General features: G+C 40.8%; 2 protein-coding genes across 4 annotated transcripts in view; one reads left to right on the plus strand and one right to left on the minus strand.

The window, feature by feature from the left end:
- acp5a (acid phosphatase 5a, tartrate resistant) overlaps window positions 1–21,792 on the plus strand; it is a 98,434-nt gene that overhangs the window by 44,613 nt on the left and 32,029 nt on the right. The gene's annotated exons all lie outside the window — the stretch shown is intronic.
- The window catches only part of odad3 (outer dynein arm docking complex subunit 3), a 36,952-nt gene that overhangs the window by 13,021 nt on the left and 2,139 nt on the right, over window positions 1–21,792 (minus strand). The window contains exons 2-9 of the mRNA XM_072564509.1: window positions 19,780–19,901; window positions 18,553–18,627; window positions 17,014–17,193; window positions 16,604–16,705; window positions 5,605–5,730; window positions 4,870–4,992; window positions 2,326–2,469; window positions 1,072–1,232 (exon numbers count right to left, since the gene is read on the minus strand). Coding sequence (XP_072420610.1) covers window positions 1,072–1,232; window positions 2,326–2,469; window positions 4,870–4,992; window positions 5,605–5,730; window positions 16,604–16,705; window positions 17,014–17,193; window positions 18,553–18,627; window positions 19,780–19,901 — 1,033 coding nt within the window. The remainder of the gene's footprint in view (window positions 1–1,071; window positions 1,233–2,325; window positions 2,470–4,869; window positions 4,993–5,604; window positions 5,731–16,603; window positions 16,706–17,013; window positions 17,194–18,552; window positions 18,628–19,779; window positions 19,902–21,792) is intronic.

The following is a 21,792-nucleotide window of genomic DNA, read 5'->3' on the forward strand; positions in this document are numbered from 1 at the left end:
TTAGGTTGTTGAGTGAGATCTTTGCCAAAACTTCTGAATGTTTCCTCGTAAGACAACTTTTGTACTAGAAATCAGCCTAATGAACCTTTGTCCTTTTCTCTTGATGCTTTTCGATAATGGAATTCTCAGAGTGCACACAGAACTATAACTGTGCATATCCAATGTCAAAATGATTTTTCAGAACTATTTATAAAATTCAATGCTATTTGTTTTGAATGGCTTCATCAATCTAGACCACTATTTTCCCAGAATGATACAATCCCTACATTGTGGAAGCAGGCCATTCAGTCCAATGAGTCCACTCTACCCAGACCCACCCTATTCCTGTAACCCTGCATTTCCCATGGCTGATCCACTTGACCCACATATCCCTACACTATGGGTGATAAATCATGGCCAATCAACCTAATCTGCGTATCTTTGACTTAGATTTAGTTATTTTAGATGACTATTCTTTCTTCATACACACACTTCTGTGTCTGAAATATGAGCTCTACCAGACAAAGCTAAACTGAAACTGGTTGATATTGTGGATGCTGAAAATCTGAAATAAAAATAGAAAGTGCTGGAGACATTCAGCAAATCTGGCAGCATCCGCGGAAAGAGAAGCAGTTAATGTTCAGAGTGCAATGAGACTCAGTTCTCCAAGAATCATACTGGACTCTGTTTTTCTCTCCAGAGAGACTGATTCATACTTGAAGCAAGCAAAGTTTGTAATTAATTAAAAACACTGTTCCTTTGTCTGCAATATTCATTTCATTTGAAACTTCTCCTTTAAATCTGAAACTAACCTACTGTCTCTCATGCTCTGAACATGATTGGATTGAAACTCTTAAATTGAACTGACCTAGCTTAACTCCTGATGTTAACCACATGAGAGATCACTTAAAGCAGAAAGGATTAAACATAAATCATGTATCAGCAGATGTTTTCTAGCTTTATAGAATGTGTCGGTTACATAGACTACAAGTCCAAGAAACAAAGTTATTTGGGATTACCTCAGTCACGAGGCCTAGGGTGTGGAAAACAGAACTGTCATCTAGATACACGGTCAGGGAATATTCTTCCTACCTGGAGAGTTTTGTTTCACCAGAATATTTCAGATGGTCATATTCTGCCTGCAGTACCTCTTTCTCCACCCTTAGCTGCACCATCTGCTTCTCATTCTCCAGTTCCAACTCCTCTAAATGCTTCAAGGTCTCTTCCTGTATCACAAAGCGTTTCACTACATTCTGCAACCAAAAGCAAGACATAAGCTTATACCAGAAAATCACAGAATCATAGAAACCCTACAGTGTGGAAACAGGCCCTTCAGCACAACAAGTCCACACCGACCACCTGAACAGTAACCCATCCAGACCCATTCCCCTACCCTACTATTGTATATTACCCCTGGCTTACACACCCAACCTACACATCCCTGAACCCTATGGAAATTTAGCATGGCCAATCCACCTAACCTGCACATCTTTGGATTATGGGAGGAAATCAGAGCACCTGGAGGAAACCCACGCAGACACGGGGAGAATGTGCAAACTCCACACAGACTGACAATCGCCTGAGGCTGGAATCAAACCCGATTCTCTGGTGCTGTGAGGCAGCAGTGCTAACCACTGAGCCACCGTGCCAGCCATGCAAACTCCACACAGACAGCTACCCGAGGCTGGAATTGAACCTGGATTCAATTCAATTAAATTAAATCCAAATGACCCACACATTTCAAATTATTACACTACTCAGCATCACATTCTATTGCAGCATTTTTTCTATTTTATGCTTATGGATTTATTTATTGTATGATTCTATAGTTCAGACTATTTGGGTAAAGGAGCCTGAGATCATTGTTTTCAAGAACATTTTCACTCGCACATTTAGCTACAGTTCCTCTGCAGTGTGTCTAGAAATTGAATGGAGAAGCTTATTCATTTTATTTCAATAATTTATTTTAACCTCAACCTCAGGAAGTGGCAGAATAACATGATATTATCATCTTAGGCTCAATCTAACATGCAATTACTTAAACAGTATTGAAAACACGTAGCAGTAACCTAAGATATATAATTAAACATTTGCAATGAACAAGGAGAAAATAATTTTCTTAAATCAATCATCTTTTAATTTTCTCATAGCATTCAGGAGCTGACCAACCAAAATCTCAAAGCATCCTGGATGTGCCTTTTGCTGAATACGTTTAAAAGTAATTAGACACGAAGGAACACTACACACAGAGTGCAGTCCCCTTACACACAGGCTGGCCTTGGTATCTAGACTGGAGTGGCAGCTGCAGGAATCTTTAAACCACACTTCTCCCTGAACACCCTTCACCTGTATGTCGCTAACACCAGTCACAGTTTTGATCCATAAGACAGATTCTTCAAATACATTGATGGCCCTTTCCTCGGCTCCAGTTTCTTGCGTTGCAGGTCGCTCAAAGTGCAGCTCATCAGAGTGAGCACCTGCTCGCATTGCCTGAAAAAGTCAATCACAAAAACAGTTTAATTACTCAGACATTTGTTAAATTCTCCAATAATGCAAACTTCTGGTGGTATTTCACAAGGTAAAGATTGTGAAATAATAATAGCTTCACCAAGAGCTACAATTACTGTCAGTACTGCATAGGGCAAGATTTTTGGATTTTGGGATGATCTTTTTTCAACTGAGTCAATAATGAACTTCAGCACAACATGATTCCCTATCTGCTATGATCTGTTTCCAGGATAATGAAAGTGATTGTATACAACCCCACAGGCCCTGGCTCAAGGTGAATGAAGTTGCCTTATTGAGCAACAGGAGACCGAGTAATTAGTTGAAGGGAGTTTCTTGAAATGGAGAAAGGTGACCAGTGGTATTCCACAGGGGTCAGTGATGGGGCCACTGTTGTTTGGAAACATAAATGATCTAGAAGAGGGCACCGGTGTGATCAGCAAGTTTGCAGATGACATGAAGATTGGTGGAGTGGCAGAAAGCATAAGGGACTGTCAGAGAATACAGGGGGATATAGATAGACTGGAGAGTTGGGGGGAAAAGTGGCAGATGGAGTTCAATCCAGAGAAATTTGAAGTGATGCATTTAGGCAAGACTAATTCTAGAGCGAATTATACAATGAACGGAAGAGCCTTGGGAAAAGTTGATGGGCAGAGAGATCTGGGAGTGCAGGCCCATTGTACCCTGAAGGTTGCTGCACAGGTGGATAGAGTGGTCAAGAAGGCATGTAGTATGCTTGCCTTCACTGGATGGGGTATTGGGTATAAGAGCTGGCAAGTCATGTTAAAATTGTACAAGACATTGGTTCGGCCGCATTTAGAATACTGTGTACAGTTCTGGGCACCACATTACCAAAAGGATGTGGACACTTTGGAGAGGGTGCAGAGAAGGTTTACAAAGATGTTGCCTGGTATGGAAGGTGCTAGCTATGAAGAGAGGTTGAGTAGGTTAGGTTTATTTTCATTAGAAAAAAGGAGATTGAGGGGGGACCTGATTGAGGTTTACAAAGTCATGAAGGGCATAGACAGGGTGGATAGAGAAAAGCTTTTTTCCAGGGTGAAGGATTCAATAACGAGAGGTCAGGTTTTCAAGGTGAGAGGTGGAAAGGTTAAGGGCGATACACGCGGTAAGTACTTCACACAGAGGGTGGTGGGCGTTTGGAACGCGTTGCCAGCAGAGGTGGTAGAGGCAGGCACGGTAGATTCATTTAAGATGCGTCTGGATATATGCATGAGTAGGTAGGGAGCAGAAGGATACAGATGCGTAGGAATTGACTGACAAGTTTAGACAGTACATTTGGATCGGCTCAGGCTTAAGAGGGCCGAAGGGCCTGTTCCTGGGCTGTAAATTTTCTTTGTTCTTTGTTCTTCTTTATTTGTGGAGGATTTATTCAGTATTGCGGCAAATATCTTAAGTTCAGAAACCATGTCCCGGCTAAGCTGGGAATGGAGGAGTTCACCATTGAACATTTGGATCCAAGCATGCTCATATTAATACATTTATATGGTAGAATCGCAGCAATATACTATTCACTCTATTGAGATTCTTGCTCCATTCAATTGGATCATGGCTGCTCATCTACCACAAGACACTTTCCTGTGCCTGCTACATATCCCTTGTCATTATTACTATCCAGAAATTGATTTCTGTCTTGACCCTGCTCAATGATTGATCTTCCACAGCTTCTAGTGTAGAGACTTCTAAAACATCACCACTCTCTCAGCGAATAAATTCCTCTTTATCTCAGTTTTAAATGGCCTACCCTTATTCTCAGACTATATCCCCTGGTTTGGGATTACCAGCGGTGTTCCCTCTAATTTCCTTTCCAGCTATGTGGGTTTCCAGGAACCCGGCACAGCAGCAACTTCAAAAACTGCAAGTCAATGCCACATTCAGTGTGCCAACACCGATCATTCTGCAGGACCACAAAGCTGCGCAGCTTAAAGGAAATATTAATCACCAGCCAAGGAAAATATTCTTCCTATATCTGTATTGTAAAGATTATGTAAGTTTCAATGACATCATCTGTCATCCTTCACAACTCTAAAGTTGAGAGGCCCAGTTTTCTCAATGTCTCCTCATAAAAAAAACCTTCACTGAATTACTCTGGTGACCTGCGTTGAATCCCCTTTATAGCATCTATATCCTTCCATAGAAAAGGAGACTAAAACTGTATACCATACTCCACATGCAGTCTAACCAAGCCTGTACACATTTACCCCAAGACAACCTTTGGTCCTGTGCTCAAATACCTTTGCAATGAAGATCAACATACTATTTGCCTTTCTAATTGCTAGCAGCACCTGCATGTTAACTTTAAGTGAATTATGAATAAGGACAGCTGGGTTCCTTTGAAATTAAAGACTCATTCTATATAATTTTTACCCGTCTTTCTGCACGTTCTGCTTGTGTTCTCTTCTCTTCAGCCATCTTCTTGTACTCAGTGAGAATCCTTTCCCGTTCCCGTCTTTCCTTGTGCAGAACCTCCTCGTGCTGCTGAAGTTCTGTCTGCTCAGTGAAATCACACAAGTATCATAAACCATTAAGTCCACTAAAATACAGGAGGTGGTGTGCAGCACAGTCACTGAAATGGTATGCTGGATCTTTAGTGTCACTGTACAGATACAAAAAACTTCACCTCTAAAATAAACTTATGATTAAAAGAAACAAAAACAGAGAATACTGGAGTAACTCAGCAGAACTGGTAGTTTCTGTGGCGAGAAAGAAAATCAGTTACTGTTTCAAGTTCAATATGACTTCTTAAGAATCGGAAGAAATTCTGGGTAGGGTGTTGGCAGGGGCGGTGTCAGGTCCCCAGGGTAGAGGGGGATATTGTGTTCTGTGGTTCTGGGGGGAGAGAAGGGTGTTGCCTCAGGATCTGGTGGGTGTAAGGAGTTGGGGAAGATATAGTTCAGGATGTGTGAGGTAGTCATGGGTCAGTTTAGTAGTTATTTATGTGCTAGATAAGATATTTAATAGTCTAACTTTTCCTGAGGAAACACCTACTTAGCTTCATTGGAATCTCGGACTTAAATGGATACTTTCAGAGGTTTGTATGCACAGGGACATTGAACCTTTGATTTTCCTGGGCAATGTTTGTGTTTGTGTTCAGGTTAGTACCTTGGCAGCATCTCGAGATAGTTGAGCATTGGTGTTCATGGCTTGCAGTTCTTTCAGTTCCTGTTGTTGCTGTAGGACTTCAGCTTCCAATGCATCAAGTTGTTTCTGAAAGGTCACACTCTCCTCCTGGAAATAGCAATAATGATGAATATAAAACAACAGAACAACATCACAACTAAATAATACATTGTTCCCCATATGCAAACAGATATCTGAATGCTCCCAACAAGAACCAGTAAGATATGTATATTTACACTACTTCTTCTACATGCTAAAGCAGCAAATAATATGAGAGTTTTGCAGTCCTAACACATCAGTTATGAATAATACAACAGATAGTTAACCAACAAAGTAGAAGGCAAAGCTGTGTGAACATTCCAAGCTCAAAGATGAGGGTGCCCACAATGTTCAGCCCAAAGCACTTGCAACCATTTTCAGTCATAAGTGCTGAGCATCCTTCTGAGAGCTCCACAGGCCAGTCTTCAGTCAGTTCAATTTACTCTATATTATATCAAGAAATGGCTAGTGCACACCAATTCTGGCTACATCACTGAGGCTTCAGCACCAGAACATGTGACGTGGTGTATATGGATTTCAGTAAGGTGTTTGATAATGTTCCCCACAATAGGGTATTGCACAAAGTACAGATGCATGGGATTGAGTGTGATTTAGCAGTTTGGATCAGAAATTGGCTAGCTGAAAAAGGACAGAGGGTGGTGGTTGATGGGAAATGTTCATCCTGGAGTTCAGTTACAAGGGAGGGTACCACAAGATCTGTTTTGGGTCCACTGCTGTTTTTCATTTTTATAAATGACCTGGATAAGGGATAGAAGGATGGGTTAGTAAATTTGCAGATGACATTAAGGTCGATAGAATTGAGGATAGTGATGAAAGATGTTGTAGGTTACAGAGGGACATAGATAAGCTGCAGAGCTGGGCTGAGAGGGGCAAGTGAGGTTTAATGCGGAAAAGTGTGAGGTGATTCACTTTGGAAGGAGCAACAGGAATGCAGAGTACTGGGCTAATGGTAAGATTCTTGGTATTGTAGATGAGCAGAGAGATCTCAGTGTCCATGTACACAGATCCTTGGAAGTTGCCACCCAAGTTGTTAGGATTGTTAACAAGGCATATAGTGTGTTAGCTTTTATTGGTAGAGGGATTGAGTTTCTGAACCATGAGATCACACTGTAGCTGTACAAAACTCTGGTGTGGCCACATTTGGAGTATTTCATACAGTTCTGGTCACTGCATTATAGGGAAGGTGTGGAAGCTTTGGAAAGGGTTCAGAGGAGATTTACTGGGATGTTGCCTAGTCTGGAGTGAAGGTCTTACAAGGAAAGGCTGAGGGACTTGAGGCTGTTTTCGTTAGAGAGAAGATTGAGAGGTGAATTAATTGTGACATATAAGATAATCAGAGAGTTAAATAGGTTGTAGAGTGAGAGCCTTTTTCTTCAGATGGCAATGGCGAGCATGAGGGGACATTACTTTAAATTGAGGGGTGATAGATATAGGACAGATGTCAAAGCTAGTTTCTTTACTCAGAGAGTAGTAGGGGTGTGGAATGCACTGCCTGCAACAGTAATAGACTCATCAACTTTAAGGACACTTAAATGGTCATTGGATAAACATATGGACAAGAATGGAACAGTGTAGGTTAGATGAGCTTTAGACTGGTTTCACAGGTCAGCACGACATCGAGGGCCGAAGGGCCTGTACAGCGCTGTAATGTCCAATGTTCTAACAAGACACACTCTTAACCAAGATTAGATTACTGACAGTGTGGAAACAGACCCTTCAGCCCAACAAGTCCACATCGACCCTCCGAAGAGCAACCCACTCAGACCCATTCCCCTACATTTACCCGTTCACCTAACACTACAGGCAATTTAGCATGGCCAATTCACCTAACTTGCACATCTTTGGACTGTGGGAAGAAACCGGAGCACCTGGAGGAAACCCACGCAGACACAGGGAGAATGTGCAAACTCCACTCAGACAGTTGACCAAGGCAGGAATTGAATCCGGGTCTCTGGCGCTGTGAGGCAGCAGTGCTAACCACTGTGCCACCGTGCTGCCCCAAAGATATTTCAGTCCAGCTACAATACTGACAACTATTTGACAAATTTAAAATTGATATTTATTTTCTAATCAACCTCTTCAGAGACATTGTTACATACTCGGGAGCAGGTGGGACTTGAATTGAGGAAACTATTAGCCCAGTAGCAGGGACAGTATCACTGCACCATTGAAAACTGACAAGCTATCTTGAAACCACAAAAAGCTGCACAAATCCAATCCGGCTAGTTAACTATCTGTTCGTCCAATCTCAGTTATCACCAATGTGATAAAAGATGTCCTTGACAATTTTATCAAATGGTGCTTAGAAAAATCAGCAGCTCACCAAGGGGTGAATTTTCCTTTTTGCAGTTGAAATGTGGTGGCGTGCGAGTGTCATTGCATCATGGCCTGGAACAGGTTTTCTTCTACAATATTCTGCTTTTCACCAACTAATTACATAAGCAATATGTTGGGTACATTCCTCACTGAATCCTGTGGTGAGCAAAATGAAACTGTCCTCTACTGCTAGCACCATATTTAAAACTCAGCTGAACACCACCTCAGAGACTAAAAGCCTGGTCTAACGAACTGGTCCTTGCACAGTGATGCTCATCCCTAAACTATGAAGGCATAGCACAGAAGCTCACTCCCTAATTCTTCAAAAAGAACCTTGAGTTTCTAGTGAGCAGGGTGGCAGGGAGAAGATTAGCACTTTTCCTAGATGACTGCAGAAAGAAGTAACCCACCAGAATCATTGGGCCTAGTCAGAGATAGCAGCAGAGGACTGTTCCCTACACTGTAGAAAGGGATATCCAGCAGTGTCACAAGAAGGCCAACAATCTCCTACACTCCACAAGGGTGAATACCACCATCTTCTCTCTGATACTTCATACTCAAAGGGTCATTACTCACTCTATCTTTGTCATGGCAATATCCAATTTCTCAAATAAAACATTATGTTATGAAACTTCATAATATTGTTTCCATATTTCTAGCCAGCTTTCTCTCATAGTCTATTTTCTCCCTCTTCATTATTGTTTTAGACATTCTTTCCTTTTTTATATATATAATCTTACCTTCTGACTTGCCACTAATCTTTAACATCCTTAGTTAGACATGAATGGTAAGTCCTTCACTGAGAGTCTTTCATTCTCACTGCCATGTATTTTGGCTGAGTGTTGTGCGATATCTCTTTAAATGTCTGCCATTGTATTTCTACTGACTCATTTCCTAGCTTAATTTCCCAATTCACTTGGACAATTACCTTCATAACATCATAATTGCCTTTACTTATGTTCTCAACTCTAATCTCAGACACATTCTTCTCTCCTTCAGGTAAAGATAGAATTTAATCATGTTATGATCATCATTACCAAAACCTGCCTTTCCTGAAATTGTTAATTAATTCTATCTCATTGTATATTACCAGATCTAGAATATTCTGCTCTCTGGTTGCCTTTTGTATGTGCTGCTCTACAAAATTATCCTGAAAATACAAAATAAATTTAGGGCGGCACGGTGGCTCAGTGGTTAGCACTGCTGCCTCACAGTCCCAGGTTCAATTCCAGCCTTGGGTGACTGTCTATCACTCAAGTGCTCTGGTTTCCTCTCACAGTCCAAAAAAGTGCAGGTCAGATGAATTGGCCATGCTAAATTGCCCATAGTGTTAGGTATGTTAGTCAGAGGGAAATGGGTCTGGGTGGGTTACTCTTCGGATGGTCAGTGTGGACTGGTTGGGCCGAAGGGCCTATTTCCACACTGTAGGGAATCTAATTAATCTTCCAGAAGTCTTTTGCCAATAATTCACAGATCTGTATGTAGATTAAAATCACCTATGATTATCACCTCACCTTTCTCATAAGCCCCTATTATTTCTTCCTGCATTCCCTGACCTACAGAGTGGTTATAGTTGTGGGGTCTGTAAACTTTTCCCACAAGTGATCCTACATCTTGATCTTTAGAATTCATGTCAGCTCTCTCTCGTGTACTAAAGCCATCTTAATGATCAGAGATACTCTTCTTTCTAATGTTAGCTTCTTGTCCTTCCAAACTGTCAGGTATCCTGGATTATTCAGGTTCCAGCCTTTGTCATTTTACAGCATTGTCACTCCTATCTCCGTAATGGCCTTGTGGATCTACCTACAGCACATGGACTCCAGTTCAAAACAGCAGCATTTTCTCAAGGACATCCAGGGTCATGCAATAAATGCTGGTCTAGCCAGTAACATCCACTTCCCATGAGTGAACACAAAAAGCACAGCACGCATATTCATTCACATTTGATTTATCAATATATCTGAATCATTGTGAATGCTAAGTATATTTGAATACAGAGCCTTTAACTCTGTCTTTTCTCCATTTTTGCAATTTCTGGGTTTGTCTTCTAGCACAATCTTAATTTTGTAATGCCACATTCTAAGTATCATTTCTCTAAATGCTACCTTGCCCCACTATGTTTTGGTTTTGGGATCTTTGTTGCACTGCTAATGCCAAGTGGTTCTTGTGCTGTTTTATAATCTTCTGCTCCCATAATGTACTTTGCTATATTGCATTTGATATGAAAAGCAATTAATCAAATTTTTGGTTTCTGTAAAAATTCAAGCACAATGTACATTTATTTTACTGACTCCTGGTTACACAAAACATAATGGTGTCTACAGAATCATTTCTAACAGATTCCTAAACATTTCCAGAAATAGACCTCATCTTTACTGTAGTGATAGTAATGAGGTCAGCCAGCTGAACCTCAGAGAATATGAGTTCTCTGATTGCCTGTTAACCTGGTCCAATCAGGGAGCCGTGGCTGACAGATATAAACAGGAGTGTCAGGAGTTGTGTTCACTTTGAGAGCTGGCTCTGAGGGAGCTGGATCAGTGTCAAAGACTTTCCACATGTAAATAAAGGGTGACTTGGTGACAGGATACCAGCCTCTGTGCAGTTATTTCAATCTAGAAATTGTATGATTTATCAGTACCTTGTAGGGTTATGCAATACATAAATACATTTGTCTGTGTACACTATTCTGCTCATTGGATTGTATACAAAGGCAGGATGATGGATCCTGTGACTGGGAAAAAGAGGTGCAGAATCAGCATTTTCAGTTGTTAAAAGCTCTATTTTTTTGTTAAGATAAGAAAGGAGGATAGAGTAGCCACACTACATCTCAACAAGTACCTTATGGCACTAAACTTAAGAATAGATTTACTTAGAGTTGCTGTTTCTGTAATGTAAACAAATGAAGTAGTCATTTTATCTTCACAAAATCCTGAAAAAAAGCTTAATTTCTGATGGAGTTGATTGCAAGATAAATATATACTTGAAACATGAGAAAACTCCTCCCCTTTATAATGGAATGCCCACGTCCACTTCAATTCCTGTAAATGCCTCGTTGGAACATTCCTTTTATTGCAAACCTTCCTTCTAAAAATCCATCGAGGAAAATGTGTGTGAAGTGGCATTATGTGTGAATCTAAAGGTCCCTTTGCATCAATGCTCCATATATTGGTTACCATTTGTAAGATTTATGCAAAATATTGGAATGGTAAACAACCAAGTCCAATCACTAGGATTCACTTTCTTAAATTTTACCTAAGACTACCTCATAAGGAGAGCAAATAATGCATTTGATCATGAGGCAAAGTGATCATTTTCTGAGTTGTCTCATCTAGCAAAATACACATTAGAAGTTAGGCCACATATGGCAACTGATTTTCCAACCATTTATTGCAAGTTAATAGTCAGAAAATCACAACATAATATTTAAGGTGGATACTAGTCACGACGTCTGACTGACTAATAACACCGTTTCTCTTGTTCACAAAATACGGTGCTGAGGACCTGGCTAAAGCTTACAAAAAGAGACCAAATCAAGTGTGGTGAGTGGGTCCAGAACTAGAGGGCATAAGTTTAAGGTGAGAGGGGAAAGATTTAAAAGGGACCTAAGGGGCAACATTTTCACACAGAGGGTGGAGCGTGTATGGAATGAGCTGTCAGAAGAAATGATGGAGGCTGGTATAATTGTAGCATTTAAAAGGCATTTGGATGGGTATATGAATATGAAGGGTTTAGAGAGATATGGGCCAAATGCTGCCAAATGGTACTAAACTAATTTAGGAAATTTAGGACTGAAAGGTCTGTTTCTTTCTGTACATTGCTACAACTCTATAGAAGCAGACTTTTATGAAGCCAAGGTTGATTACATATTAGCAATTCAAACAAAAGAAGATTTTGAAGTAAAAAAAACTCTTGATGTTCCTTCTTATCATCAAGGAATGATATCTTAGAGACTAGGTAACATGTTGCTTTTACAGTCTGTGTTTCCACAGTAGAATATTGAAACGAAATCAATTGTTAGTTGTTAATTATATATTGTTGACATCAACTGTTTTAAATTGTCTTTAACTTATATTTCACGGTACTTTTGATCACGCTGAGATTGGTATTTGAAAAGATGACCCAACTAGATGGCATAACTTTCAGCTGAGAGGAGAAAGATTTAAAAGGAAACTGAGGGGCAACTTTATCACAAAGAGGGTGGTTCGTATGTGGAATGAATTGCCAGAGGGGATGGTAGATGCAGGTACAGTTACAACATTTAAAAGACATTGGACAGGTAGCTGAATACAATCAGTTTAAAGGGATATGGACCAAAGGCAGGCAAATGGGATTAGATTAGTTTAGAAACTTAGTCAGCATAAATGAGTTGGACCAAAGGTTCTGTTTGTGTGCTATATGTCTTTATGACTAGAGTTCTATCAGACTAGAGTTCATGTGCCCATATCCAAATACTCCACAATTCTGGAGGCGGTTATGCTTTTAAGAGATGGTGCAACAATAGTTAAATAAACATATAGGGCAGAATCTTATTGTTTTGGTTAAGTCCAAGTTAGAACATAGAACAGTACAGCACAGGAACAGGCCATTCATATTGTGATGCTGTGCCAAACATGTTACCAAATTAAACTACTTCTTTCTTCCTGCCCTTGGTCCAAATCCTTATTCATGTGCTTTTTTAAAAAGCCTCTTAAGCATCCCCATCTTATCTGCCCCCACTACTACCCCTGGCCATGAGTTCCAGGTACCCACCACTTTGTGTGAAAACAAAACAAAAAAACTTGCCCATCACACCTCCTTTGAACTTTCCTCCCCTCTTACCTTAAATACATGGCCTCTAGTATTAGTCATTTCAACTCTGGGAAAAAGTTCTGACTTTTAACCCTATCTGTTCCTCTCATAATTTTATAAATTTCTATCGGGTCTCCCCTCAGCCTCTACCACACCATCCTCTCCTTAAAGCTCATACCCTCTAATCCAGGCAGCATCCTGGTAAACTTCTTCTGCACCCTCTCCAAAGTCCCCACATCCTTCCTGTAATGTGATGACCAGAAATGAGAACAATACTCTAAGTGTGGCATAACCAAAGTTTTATAAAGCTACAACATGACATCCTGACTTTGTACTCAACACCCTGACTAATAAAGGCGCATATGCCATATGTCTTCTTTTCATCCAATCTGCTTGTGTGGCCACTTTCAGGGAGCTATGGACCAGGAGCCCACGATCCCTCTGTCCATCGAGGCTGGTCAGGGTCCTGCCATTAACTGCATACTTTCCCTTAACATTCGATCTCCCGAAGCCCAACACCTTACAGTTACCCAGAGTAAACTCCATCTGCCATTTTTCCACCCATATCTGCAATTGATCTATATCCCACTGTATTCTTTGACAATCTTATATATTATCCACTAATCCACCAATCTCTGTGTCGTCTGCAAATTTACTAACCCAACCATCTTTGTTTTCATCCAAGTCATTTATATAAATCACAAACAGCAGAGGTCCTAGTACAGATTGCTGTGGAACACCACTAGTCACAGACCCTCCAACCAAGGATATTTTATGACCTCTGCTTGCTCTTGTAATTTCCTATTTGAGTTCTTTCATGCTTTGTTTATATTCCTCATGGGGTCTGTCCGATTTTAACTTTCTAAATGTTACATCCACTTCCTTTCTCTTTTTGACTAAATTCTCAATCTCCCTCATTATCCAAGGGTCCCATACCTTGCCATCCTTGTCCTGCCTCCTTACTGGAATATGCTGATCATGAACTCTGATCAGTAGGTCTTTAAAGAACTCCCATATGTCAAATGTGGACTTGCCCAATAACAATTGCTCTCAATTAATACTTTCTAGCTCCTATATAATTCTGACATAAGTTGCCCTCCCCCAATTTAGTACCTTCCTGCATGGTCCTGACTTATCCTTATTCATAGCTTTCTTAGATCTTAAGGAGTTATGATCACTATTTCCAAAATGCTGTCCCAATGAAAAGTCAGTCACTTGGATAGGCTCATTAGCCGAATCAAGATTTAGTATTACCCCTCCTCTAGTTGGACATACTATTGCAAAATAAACCCTCTTTGATGCACCTTATAAATTTTGCCCTGTCTAAGCCTCTTGCTCTAAGAAAGTCCCAGTCAATATTGGGGAAGTTAAAGTAACCCACTATGATAACCCTGTTATTTTTGCATCTATCCATAATCTGCCTACATATCTGTCTCTCGATGTCCCAGTGGCTGTTGGGGTGGCCACTAGTATAATCCCATCAGAATGATTGCATTTTTTAAAATTTTTGAGCTCTACCCATATTGCCTCAGTGGATGGCATCATGCAACTGTGACGTTCTCCCTAATAAATAATGCAACACCTCTACCTCTTATACCTCCTTCTTAGACCTATTATGTCTAAAACATCAAAAACCTGGAGCTTTGAGCAGCAAGTATTGTCCGTCTCTCAACCCAGTCTCTGTAATGGCCACAACATCATAGTCCCATTTACTGATCCAGAATCTAAGCCCATCTACCTTACCCATAATACTCCTTGCACGCTTCAGCCGATCAACCCTATTGTGCTCATTAACCTGTCCCTGCCTGTCCTTCCTTTCAGACTTGTTGGTCATAACATCTACCTTTCCTCAATCCCTCCATCTGCTGCTCTGGTTCCCAGTCTCTGAATAGCACTAGTGAACTTCCTTGTGAGGATATTTGTTCCCCTCTAGTTAAGATACAACGTATCCCTTTGTACAGGTCAACCCTGTCCTAGAAGAAGTCCCAGTGATCCAAAAAGCTGCAACCCTGTCCCCTGCATGAGCTCCTTAGCCATGCGTTCATCTGTCCTATTTTCCTATTTCTGTACTCGCTTGCATGTGGCACCAGGAGTAATCCAGAGATTACAACTTTTGAGGTCCTGTTTTTAATCTACTGTGCACCTCTCTGAATCCTTGATGCAAGACTTCATTCTTCACTTTGTCCATATCATTGGTACCAACATGTACCATGACCTCCATCTCATCACCCTCCCTTTTCAGGTTGCCCTTGAATTAAGGATGCAACACATCATCCTGGACTCATGTTGGCTGCAGAAATGCCTGTCTGCTCCCCTGACTAAAGAATCCCCCATCATTATTGCTCTTCCTCCTCCCCCACTGTACAGTTGTGGTGTCAGACGCTTGGCTCAGACCTCACTCCTCCAAGGTACCGGCACCCACATCAGCTTCCAGAATAGAATTCTGGTTAGTGAGCGTGACCCCAGGGGACTCCTGTACTACCTGCCTGTTCTTTCTGGACTGTTTGGTAGTCACCAATTCCCTTCGTTTTTCCAGTCCCTATCATGCACCATTTCACCAATGCACCAATCAGCAGATATCTGCTGAATGACTGGTATCTCATGTGCCCATGCCACTGTGCATCCGGACAAGTGTTGAAAAATCTGGCATTGCCCTTCACTGGCAGTATAATGGCAGAGCAGGTGGCACAGTGGTTAGCACTGCTACCTCACAGCGCCAGAGACCCAGGTTCAACTCCCGCCTCAGGCGACTGACTGTATGGAGTTTGCACATTCTCCCCGTGTCTGCGTGGGTTTCCTCTGGGTGCTTCGGTTTCCTCCCACAGTCCAAAAATGTGCAGGTTAGGTGAACTGGCCATGCTAAATTGCCCGTAGTGTTAGGGGCAGGGGTAAATGTAGGGGAATGGGTCTGGGTGGGTTGCTTTTCGGCGGGTCGGTGTGGACTTGTTGGGCCGAAGGGCCTGTTTCCACACTGTAAGTAATCTAATCTAATACCACGTTACCTATAGCACATAATTGGCAAGGTTGACATCCTGATGAAGGGCTTTTGCCCGAAACGTCAATTTCGCTGCTCGTTGGATGCTGCCTGAATTGCTTTTCACATACAAACCCTATTCTCTTATCCTAGTCACGGTGTAATCACCAGGTCATATACTTTACCTGTCCTTAAACACTTTCTGTCTACATATCTCTCTAGGTCACCGCTACTCTTTTCCTAAAGCCCTATGTAGACCCTACAGTTTACCATTGTCCATTAAGGGAACATCATATATAGGATATACAAACAATTGGATCGCAATTCAAATCAGTATATCTCGGTTGGGAATTATAACAAAGATGGGAAAAGCAAGAAATAAGGATAAGGCTTTGCTCAAACAAGATCTGATGATAGCAAAACAGACTAGACAGAATTGCATCCTTCTGTTCCTGTGAGTCCTGTCTAAGTGCTTGCAATGCATTTGATCAGATGATCTGGTGCAAGATTACATTGCTCTGGGAAATTAAGTTGCAAATACAAATCTACAGCTAACCACTTTGCTACTTTCCTTAATAGAATCAGTGTGGGGACAGGTTTCGATAATATAAATACTGTTAATATTCATTACCCACTTAATATTGTACTTTCAATGGAGTAAAGATAGCATTTCTCCAGATTTTTGATGTCCCAGTTTAACCAGTTTGAGCTGATAATCAAAACAGAATTTGTTGATGTCCCTCTGATGTAACGATGTTCTGATCAACTTTACCCTTTTCCATCATAGCAATGCTGGGAATTGCAAGGCTACCAGGTTATGTTGCAAGTAAAAGGTGGTCATACCTGCAGATGCACCTTTAGTCTCTGATACACTTTCATCACATGAACTGCTTCACGATACTTTAGCTGGGTCTTCTCCAAACGATTCTCCAGGAGCCGCAAGGTCTGAAGTTAGTGACATCAGAGATAACTTAAGGGTTTACTTAGCAACTCATGTAAAACACATTCAATAAAACCACAATGTTCAGTGGCAACGACAAAATAAGCTGCCAGTAATTATCTCGTAACAACCCCAAAGGTTGTATCAAACAGCTTGCTCCCTACACCCTGACAGGGGGTGAGAACGTCACTCTCAGGAAACGATGTGAATGCTAACAGGCATCCAGCTTTCATCCCCTCTTTTAGAGGACCTTTTTTTTAAATTGATGTATTAAAAATTGCCCAGTGGCTTTTCCTTGAACTGGCAGTTTCACCTGTGCATCCTCGGACATGTCCTCCATGACGTCTTGCAGGGTTTCCACTTCCTGCATACTCTTGCTGTATTTTATCTCAAGATCCATCTGAATTTTCTTCTTCATCTCTGTCTCATGCTTAAGAGCATTCAGCCGCTTAATCTTATCACAAACTTTCTGGTCCAAAACCATAATAACATCCTGTGCAATAAATGAGGCATGAAAACCTTTAATTAAATTCATATTTTGTTATAAATTGTTATATTAGATGTTAAAAAGGATGTTATTCAATGAAAAACTAGGTGTTGCATGTTTTGGGACTTAGCCAAACATTTTCTTGTACTTTATCCTAAAAAAAACTTGTTAAAATTGGGTTGCCCAGAAAAATAGTTTGGGAGGCATTGACCTGTGTGAGTAAACCTTTAGTGCCATATTTCCAACAGCCTTCATTCTAAGGAAGGGTCAATTGACCCGAAATTTTAATTCTGATTTCTTTCCACAGATGCTACCAGAGCTGCTGAGCTTTTTCAGCAATTTCTGTTTTAGTTTCTAAAGTTCTATTCACTGTGATTGTACAGAATCTCAAAGGGCCAAACCCTTCCTATTCCTTCTTATTGTGCAGAGTCCCACTTCATCAAACTGCTTCCTTTTAGCTCCCGTGATGTGTGATTCCAATGGTTCAAGTTGTGAGTGGCTCACTGAGGCTTCCAAGAGCAATTCATTTACGGCTTTAATGCTAAAGCAAGCTGATGTTGAAATAGGCATGGAGTTTGTAGTCATTCTAAATTTCAAATATCTTGATCAGCAATGATTACAAGATTGGCTGGTATTAGTCTCATCCTTGGCAGTATGTAGTTTCCAACTGGCAGCAAATTTCTACATTTCAAAAATCTTTCCCCTCACAACAACCTCCTGGAACAAAGCAAACTTCACAGAGTTTTGAGTTTACTACAGCTTGAGCCCTCTCTGACAAAACACAATTAGAAACATAGGGACAGGAGGAGGCAATTCAGCCCCTCAAGCCTATTCTCCCATTCAGTGAGATCACAGCTGATCTGTGACCTCACCTTATTATCCCTTAGTATCTTTACTTAACAGATTTAAAACTAACAACTGCCATCAAAACAATTACCATTTATGGAACAGCATTCCAAACCTCTACCACTCTTTGTGTAGAAGTGCTTCCTACCATCTCTCCTGAATGGTCTGGCCATACTTTTTTAGACTATGCCCCTTAGTTCCCCATCCAGTGAAAATGGTTTATCCACCTTATCTTTTACAGTTAATATCCTGAAGATTTTGATCATGTGTTCCTTAACCGTCTAAATTCTAGAGAAAATAGGCCTAGTTTGTATAATCTCTCCTCATAACATAATCCCTAAAGTCAGGGTATCATTCATATAAATATGTGTAACAAATGTCTAGCTCGTGCTCAGGATCATGGGATTAAAAATGAAGCATTTTGGTTTGTGTTTCTCTTTTCACCTTTAACTATTTTCAAGAGGTTTGGAACCACATTTGATTTTGCTATCGCTGTCATGAACATCCACTAAAAATTACCTTTCCACTCTTGTTCCTCAGTGCCACTTTCTCATGACGATCTTGAAATGATTCTTTGACAAGTTTCTCATCGCTCTGAAACACAAAATTCAAATGCATTCCCATAAATTAAGGCATTACGCCATCCTATAAGATGGAAAGATACACAAAAACATCAGATAAGGATAAAATCCGACACAAGGCAGAGGGGTGAATCTGAGACAGGACAGGGTGGTGGGAAAGGAGAACCCTGCCACAGTGAGGAATGATGGACCATCACACATGTGGGTAGGGGTGGAAATCTGTTGCCAATTGTTGTAAAATCAGAGAGATTCACCTCCATGCCTATGGTACACTGAAAATATTCTTGCTCTAGAATGATATAGATAAGTTGAGCAACAGGTGTGCAAGGTTATGTGCTAAGTTACCCTATAGTGTGCAGGCTGGGTGGGTTAACTTTAGTAAACATGGGCTTAGTGGGAGGGGGGATGCTCTTTGGAGCATCAGTGCAGACTTGATAGGTCAAACAGCCTCTATCTGCAGTGTAGGGATTCTATGAACAGGTTAGAAGCTAAACCAAACTTATGTGCATTTTTCATACTGTCCGTTTACCTTCTAATTCCTGACCTTGATTACAGACTAGGCATTAAGATGAGGGTCTCCTTTCCCTGGCAAGATGGACATATCTAGCCACAATGACTAATGACCAATATTCACTAACCTACATTCATTCAGTCTACCAATCCATTAAACTTATAAGGTTCACCTTCAAATGTTTCCACTGTCTCAGTAATTCCACAAACTCTTCCAGCCAAATGCCGACAAACTTCATTTTCTTAAAACTTAACTTTTCAACCAAGTCTTTCATCAACTTTTATAATTTATTCTTCAATAGTTCAGTGTACATTATTTGTAATATTCTCAGTTATTCCCTTCCTGTCTCTGTGAAACACTTTTGCACACTTTCTGTTTAAAATATGCTGTGAACATGCAAGTTTATTGTTACTCCATCATTGTGATGAAGGCAATTAAAAGCACATATACAACTTCTATGGAAATTTGTTATAATAAAGGAGAATTACTGAGCCTGTGAGAATGACAGTTAAATCAAAATCCAAGGCCAACAAGTCAACATATCCAACCAGACCATAGGGCTGCTCTCTTGTTAGAGAGCTGACTGGTGATGATCTAACTTGAGATTTATTACACTTCAGGCAAAGGGAGAAATTGAGAAAGATTTCATCTTACCATCAATGCTCCTGCAAGCATTCTGCGTAGGCGTTTATTTTCTTCTCTGACATTTTGAATTGTGTCCTTGTTCTTCTTGATTTTGCACTGTGAATTTTCATAGTAAGCCTTACGATCACCCTCTGAAATAAACCAGTCAATGAGGTTAGGATGTTCTGCAACTGTGAATAATCTTATTCTGTTCAGGAAGCAGTAAGATAGAGTAAAGTCACCATAGTCCTACTGAGCATAGGGCTGCTCTGTCATTACAGATAGACTACAGGTGGTGGTTTAACCTGAAGTCACCACCTCAGGCAAAGGCAGAAAACCTAGGTCTGGCTCTGCCCTCTGCAACTGGATCCTCAGCTTGCTGACCCATAAGCTGCAATCAGTGAAGATAGAAAACTGCAAGCTCTCCACGATAACACTCAACGCTGGAGCCTACTGTACTTCCTGTGCTCCCATGACTGTGTTGCCAAACTCCAAACAACCACCATCTATAAATTTGCTGATGGTATCACCGTGGTAGGATGGATATCTAACAACAAAGAGTCAGCACCCAGAAAGGAAATAGAGGGCTTGGTGATGTGGTATGTTTCGACATGGGGTACACCCCTCTGCTAATTTAAACCAGCAACACAGAAAGGATTTACCCCATGCTGTAATGTGTTAAAATTTGAGAGGCAAAGAACTATCCCAAAAATCACTATTTAAAGTAAAAATTTAAGAACTTTATTCTTTAGGTTTAATAGAGTATTTACAACTCCTTTCCCTTAAACCTATCTTTTAGCTCCCACTCTACTAGTCCGATAAAAAAATCCTGATTACGATTTACAAAAAAAAATCATGTTTTAAAGCTAGTCAGCTTTGTCGAGTGTCCTCTGTAGATTTTCCTTTGTAGATTCTCTCTCCAGGTTGGCCTCAATGTTCTGTTGCACAAATTTATAGACAGGTACCTCTCCGAGAGCTGTTCTGCTGGTAGTCTGTACTTGTTGGTGGCTTGACAGTTCTCCCACTCAACTGTTCAAAAATATCCAGTTTTATACCCCAAGACATCAAATCATTTCACAAACTTGGCTGGAGTTTGGTATCTTGAGGCATAATTTAAACTGACCGAATTTGAATTTGTTTTTGTCATAGAAAGCACACAGTCTGGGTGCATAGAGGCCTGGTACGGCAACTGCTCTGCCGAGGACCGTAAGAAACTACAGAAGGTTGTGAGCACAACTAAGACCATCATGGAAGCCAATCTCCCATCCAGAGACTCCATTTACATGTCTCATTGCTGCAGAAAGACTGCCCATATCATCAAAGACCCATTCCACCCCAATAATACTCTCCCACAATCTCTTCCATCAGGCAGAAGATACAGAAGCTTGAACACTTGCACAAGCAGACTCAAGAACAGCTTCTTCCTTGTCGTTATTAGACTGATGAATGGACTCTAACTTCAAATATCGCTGATCTTGTTAATGTTGATATTGCTTAGCGCACATACTGTGCAGTATATCCTGTATGCCTCACTCTGTCCAAGGTTTTTTTCACCCTATGATCTGTATGTCCTTGCTTACTATGAGCTGCCTGTACTGCTTGCAAACAAAGCTTTTCACTGTACTCAGGTACATGTGGCAATAAATCAAATCAAAATGGAGAATCAAAGCAAATCAGGAAATTGGAAAGAACTTTGGCTTATTTTTTGCCACAGAAAATTTATAAAGAATTACAGAGGGGTTCCATATTACAGAGGAGGAAGTGCTGGATGTCTTGAAACACATAAAAGTGGATAAATCATCAGGACCTGATAAGATGTACCCTAGATCTCTGTGGGAAGCTAGAGAAGTGATTGCTGGGCCTCTTGCTGAGATATTTGTATCATCGATAGTCACAGGTGAGGTGCCGGAAGACTGGAGGTTGGCTAATGTGATGCCACTGTTTAAGAAGGGTAGTAAGGACAAGCAAGGGATCTATAGGCCAGTGAGCCTGACATCAGTGGTGGGCAAGTTGTTGGAGGGAATCCTGAGGGACAGGATGTAC

This window comes from Chiloscyllium punctatum, chromosome 46 (genome assembly GCF_047496795.1).
Source record: "Chiloscyllium punctatum isolate Juve2018m chromosome 46, sChiPun1.3, whole genome shotgun sequence".
NCBI classification, from domain to species: Eukaryota; Metazoa; Chordata; class Chondrichthyes; order Orectolobiformes; family Hemiscylliidae; genus Chiloscyllium; species Chiloscyllium punctatum.